Below are 6,000 nucleotides of genomic sequence, written 5' to 3' on the forward strand. Positions count from 1 at the left end.
TTTATTTATTTATTCATGAGAGACACAGAGAGAGAGAGAGAGGCAGAGACACAGGCAGAGGGAGAAGTAGGCTCCACGCAGGGAGCCCGATGTGGGACTTGATCCCGGGACTCCAGGACCACGCCCTGGCCCTAAGACAGGTGCTAAACTGCTGAGCTACCCAGGGATCCCCTCTCTCCAGGATTTCTTAACCAGTTTCTTTCTTTTCTTTTTTTTAAGATTTTATTTTTAAGTAATCTCTACAGCCCAATGTGGGGCTTGAATTCACAACCCTAAGATTATGTGCCCAAGTTATGTGCCCAAGTTATGTGCTCCTCTGTCTGAGCTAGATAGGCACCCTTCCTCCCATCGACCCCTTAACTAGTTCTTTAAACAGTTTCCCTTATTTCTAGTCTCTTCCTTCTTAGGTGTACTCTATACTCCAAGTAATTCTGTATTAGTGTATTTATTTACCTGTTAAAATGTTGTAATTTTAGAGACTGGAAAAAGTTTGTCATATATTTCAGCTTGCTGAGGCAGTCTGATTAAATATATTAACTTTTAACTCTATATTTTTTTCTTAAACATTGATTTTTTTTTTAAGATTTTATTTATTCATGAGAGAGACAGAGAGGCAGAGATACAGGCAGAGGGAGAAGCAGGCTCCCTGCAGGGAACCCAATGCAGGACTTGATCCTGGGACTCCGGGATCATGCCCTGAGCTGAAGGCAGATGCTCAACCACTGAGCCACCCAGGCGTCCCGATTTTAGAAAATCTATGTTGACAACTGCTACTAAGCATTTCTGTACCACACCACAGACTTTGGCTGACACAGGTTTTCTATTATCTTAGGACTTCTGGAAATCTAAAGTAGAAATTCTCTTAGCTGTTTTGATTTCTAATGGTATTTTCATGTGGTAAGCAGTAGAATTTTAACTCCAAATGTTAGTAAATGTATGAAATTTTTCTTCTTTGTTCTTTTTTTTTAAATAGTTGATCATTTTCATGGCATTAGCTTGTGGAGTTTCCAGAATAAAAACAGGACCAGTTACACTCCATACACAAACAGCTATACATTTTGCTGAACAATTAGCAAAGGTGAGTATTCCATTAGAAAGAGTAATTGATTTTTATTGTAGCCAATTTTGGGTCAGATTGTAATAAACAAAAAACTTAATCATAATTGCTATCCCTCACCTAGTAATTCCTGTGTGGCTGACATTGAACTAATTCAGTAATTTACCTGCATCATCTTATTCTGCATTACCATTTTATTATTTGTTTGTTTATTTTTAAAGATTCATTTATTTGAGAGAAAGCACAAGAGCTAGGAGATGGGCAGAAGGAGAGGGAGGAGCTCAAACAGACTCCCTGCTGAGCATGGAGCCTAATAAGGAGCTCAGTCCTATGACCCCAAGATCACAACCTGAGCCAAAACCAAGAATCAGATGCTTTACTGATGAAGCCACCCAGGTGCCCTTCTGCATAACCTTTTTTTTTTTTTTTTTTTTTTTATTCATGAGACACACAGAGAGAGAGAGAGAGGCAGTGACATAGGCAGAAGGAGATGCAGGCTCCATGCGTTGGGTGGGAAGGGGGGGTCTTGTGGTCGGCCAACAAGGGAGCTCGACGTGAGACTCCGGGTCTCCAGGATCAGGCCCTAGGCTGAAGGCGGCACTAAACCAATGAGCCACCTGGGCTGCCTAGATAGTTCTTTGTTATTCTCATTTTGCATGTGAATAAAATGAGGTAGAGGAATTAAATTAATTACTCAAGACCATATAGTTTCTTAGGGGCAGAGCTGGACTTTGAGCAAATTCAGGAAAGCATACATCAGAGCTCACATGTGGTACTGCCTGCAGGATAAGGATGTTTTGGGCAGCCGGGATGGCTCAGCGGTTTAGCGCCGCCTTCAGCACAGGGCCTGATCCTGAAGACCTGGGATTGAGTTCCATGACTGCTCCCTGCAGGGAGCCTGCTTCTTCCTCTGCCTATGTCTCTGGCTCTCTCTCTCTCTGTGTCTCTCATGAATAAATAAATAAAATCTTTAAAAATATAAAAAAACAAAAAGATAAAGATAAGTTTTGATGAAAACTATGAAATTAAATCATAAGGAATTTGTAGTTGCCCATAAACTTAAATATTAATATAACATTTAAATGTTTTATTTTCTTGTGATTCTATGGTAGAATGGAATATTTGCTGAAATTTTAACACCAGCCCTCTTAACTTTTATGAGTAGATTGACAATTTTTAGTGAAATAGGGTTTAGTATTGTATAAGCTCATATTTGTACCCTTTCTATAGCATTTTAATTTTTAAAAATGACTAATATGTATATTTCATCTGTAACTAATACAATTTCCTTAGAGAAAATTTGGAAAACAAGGGGAAAAATCTTGTCATAATTCCCTTTTGCCCAAAAGCACTGTTGACATTTAGGTATTATCCTCTTAAAAGTGTTTCTCTTTGTAATTTTTTTTTTTTTACTGAATGCATACAGCTTCACTTCTTGCCTTTTTCAGTAACGCTGCATATTTCCAATTTGCTGTAATCTTTGTAATTTCATAAAGTGATATAAAATTTATAACTCAGAATTTTATGAAGGTGCTGACCTTAAGTATTTTTTAAAATTATAAAAGTAATGCTATTAAAGAAAATCTAAAATTCTAAAATTAAAAAAAATTATAGAAGTATACTAAGCACAAAGTCACTTTTTGCCTTACTCCCAACAGTTTATTTGTATGATTTTTAAGAATATATATCTTTTTTCTTATTATTAGAAAACATAGATAAGAAGCACTGTGGTGTCCAACTCTTGGTTTTGGCTCAGGTCATGATTTCATGGTCATGAGATCAAGCCCTACATGAGGCTCTGAGCTCATTGCAGAATCTACTTGAGATTCTCTTTCCCTCTTTTTCTCCCCCTCCTGCTTCTTCTCTCTCTCTTTCTAAAATAAATAAGTAAGGGCAGCCCTGGTGGCGCAGCAGTTTAGCGCCACTTGCAGCCCTTGGCGTGTTCCTGGAGACCTGGGATCGAGTCCCATATCGGGCTCCCTGCATGGAGCCTGCTTCTCCCTCTGCCTGTGTCTCTGCCTCTCTCTGTCTCTATGAATGGATAAATAAAATCTTTTTAAAAAAATAAAATAAAATAAAATAAATAAGTCTAAAACAAAAAAAGCATAGGTAAATTTTGGCTCAATTGTAGGAAAAGGCTAATAAGAATTAAAGGCAAATTATATTTGATGTCGAGAGATAGTTGACTGTATTTTTTATTTTTCCATTAGTGCTGTATTTGTAACTGTTGTCTGTCTTTGTAGACTATGATCTCCTTGATAGTAGGGACCAAGTTGTATTCATATAGTCTTTTTACAGTACTTTGCATATAGTAGACACATGTTATTTGAAATGAATACACAGTGAAAAGTGCTGTGAATTGGCATTTATAGTTCTGGTTTCTTGTTCAGCTTTGTTGTATTTTAACTGAGTGACTCGGGGCAAGCTGCTTGATCTTTCTGTGCTTCTCTGCAGATAACTGATCTATAAAATCAGAGACTGATACATAGTCCCTTAAGACTCCTTCCAACTTTAAATTTTTGTAGTTTTCAGTATGTTTATATATAGGTTAGAAATGATTTCCTTGGTTATTTATGTAATGCTTACAATGAAATATATATATATGCACATATATAATTACATAAATAATTTGAATATATAGCTTAGGATTCAATGTTTATTCATTCAACAATAATTTTCAGTGTCTAGTGTATATCAGTACACTGCCACATAATACTGAAACTGGAGTAATTTGTGAATATTACTATTCAATAGGGCCCCAGAACAATGGTTTTCAAACTGTGTTTCATAGAATCCTAAGGTTTTAGGCATATTTGAATTCCCTTTGCTACAAATTCAGCATACTCAGTTGTTTTTATTTTAATTGTTTTGTTAGAATGAACACAGTAGCTTTTTAAAAAAAATCATGTTTCCAGAATATAATGATAGAGATCTTATAGGGACACACACACAGAGAGAGAGAGAGAGAGAGGAAGAGACACAGGCAGAGGGAGAAGCAGGCTCCATGCAGGGAGCCCTATGCAGGTCTCTATCCTGGGACTCCAGGATCATTCCCTGGGCCGAAGGCAGGCTCTAAACCGCTGAGCCACCCAGGGATCCCCAGAGATCATATATTTCAAAGCCAAACTTGAATTAGTTAACCAGTAAAAAATACAATGTTAAGCCCAATAAAGATGAAGGGCCTCCCCTCACCTTTCTTTTTTGAACTAGATTTTTTTTTTTAATAGCATATTTAGGGAATTCAGTTGGCAAGAAAAATTTGAGGGAAATTAAAAACTTGATACTTGACAAAGTAGAAGTATAAACGCTTTAGTGCCATGTTTTAGAAAAAAATTTAGGAAGAAGGTAGAGAAGGTATGTTATAGTTAACAGTTAAGATTTTATTTTAATTAATTAATTAATTAATTAATTAATTAATTTGCTCATTCATTCATTCATTCATTCATGAGAGACAGAGAGAGAGGCAGGCTCCATGCAGGGAGCCCGACGTGGGAGTTGATCTCGGTACTCCAAGATCATCCCCTGGGCAGAAGGGAAGCGCTCAACTGCTGAGCCACCCAGGCATCCCCAACAGTTAAGATTTTAAAGATGATAATTGCCTAGCTTGTAAATGTCCTGGGGATTTTGATTCAGTGGATATGGAGTGGGGCTGAGGCTGTATATTCTGACAGAACTGCACAAGTACGTATTATTTCTGAATGAGAATCCTGGTTCTGGAGGAAAATATTTTATATCCAGGCTACTGAATTTCTCATGAGTCATTTGATCTTTGTGCCTCTAGCTGCTTCAGAAAAATGAGTTTGGGCAGCCAGGGTGGCTCAGCAGTTTAGCGCTGCCTTCAGCCCTGGGCCTGATCCTGGAGACCTGGGATTGAGTCCCATGTCAGGCTCCCTGCATGGAGCTTGCTTCTCTGCCTATGTCTCTGCATCTCTCTCTCTCTGTGTCTCTCATGAATAAATAAATGAAATCTTTAAAAAAAAAGAAAAAGAAAAAAAAATGAGTTTGTTATTAATTATCTGCCTTTTTAAGTTGGATTTATGGGCTCTCCCTTCATCTCTCCTCATATTGTTTATGTACTAAGTACTTTTCTGGTTTCAGGCTAAATTCTCTGTGAAGAAATCAGAAGATGAAGAAGATGCAGCTAAAGATGCTTATATTATTGAGTGCCAAGGAATTGGGATGACAAATCCCTATCTATAGGATATTTGCCTTTTAAATAATACTTCAATGATGTATTGCACTAATTCATTTCATAAATACTAGAAACAATGAAGAAGAAGTAACTTATTAAAGGACCTGACATAAATATGGAGATGAAGTATAGAGTGTTGTAGATTTGCGGAGAATGCTTCATCAAATTAATCTCACTTTGACTATCTCCTAAGATAAAGACAATGAAATATGAGAGTTGATGAGTATGTATGATGGCTGATTTCAATATTAAAGTATTGAGATGGAGTATTCTTTCCACCCTAAGTGTGTTTTTCTTTTTTATATAATAAATTAAGTCAAGGATGTAGATTTGGTCTGTAATTTGTGTCTGGTTCTAATCACTTTACTGAAGCTTCATGTAAAGTATAATGAAACAACTTTTTGCACAGGTACTTGGAACAATAACACTTAATAAGCATTTTCTCATTCCAATTATATGTACCTTCTTTCTTGTGGGGACTTGGTAAATATTGATTTTGAATCTGTGGAATGTTTTGAAATCGAAACAATGAGGATTGCAAAATTTGCACCCTAGTATATTTGTCTAAATTCAGCCTACGTATGTTTTTGTTTGGCTTTCAAAATATTGAACAGATTAAAAATCTAATTAAAAAATAATTGAGCACCTTTAGAACAGAATGTGTTTTTCATCAGTCTCTATTATCTTAGTCTACTTCCACATTTAGAATACTTCCTGGTCCCTGTAGGCAGCTGAGGTTGTGACTCAAATG

At 36.6% G+C, this 6,000-nt stretch overlaps 1 protein-coding gene across 3 annotated transcripts in view; it reads left to right on the plus strand.

Annotated features, from left to right (window-relative positions):
- The window catches only part of RTCA (RNA 3'-terminal phosphate cyclase), a 28,431-nt gene extending 22,904 nt beyond the window's left edge, over nt 1–5,527 (plus strand). For all 3 annotated transcript variants that reach the window (XM_055340906.1, XM_055340907.1, XM_055340908.1), the window contains 2 exons: nt 974–1,078; nt 5,156–5,527. In XM_055340906.1, the coding sequence (XP_055196881.1) occupies nt 974–1,078; nt 5,156–5,257 (207 nt within the window). In that variant the 3' untranslated portion in view covers nt 5,258–5,527. The remainder of the gene's footprint in view (nt 1–973; nt 1,079–5,155) is intronic.
- The last annotated feature ends 473 nt before the right edge of the window (nt 5,528–6,000 follow it).

Source organism: Nyctereutes procyonoides, unplaced genomic scaffold (genome assembly GCF_905146905.1).
Source record: "Nyctereutes procyonoides isolate TBG_1078 unplaced genomic scaffold, NYPRO_anot_genome, whole genome shotgun sequence".
Lineage (NCBI taxonomy): Eukaryota > Metazoa > Chordata > Mammalia > Carnivora > Canidae > Nyctereutes > Nyctereutes procyonoides.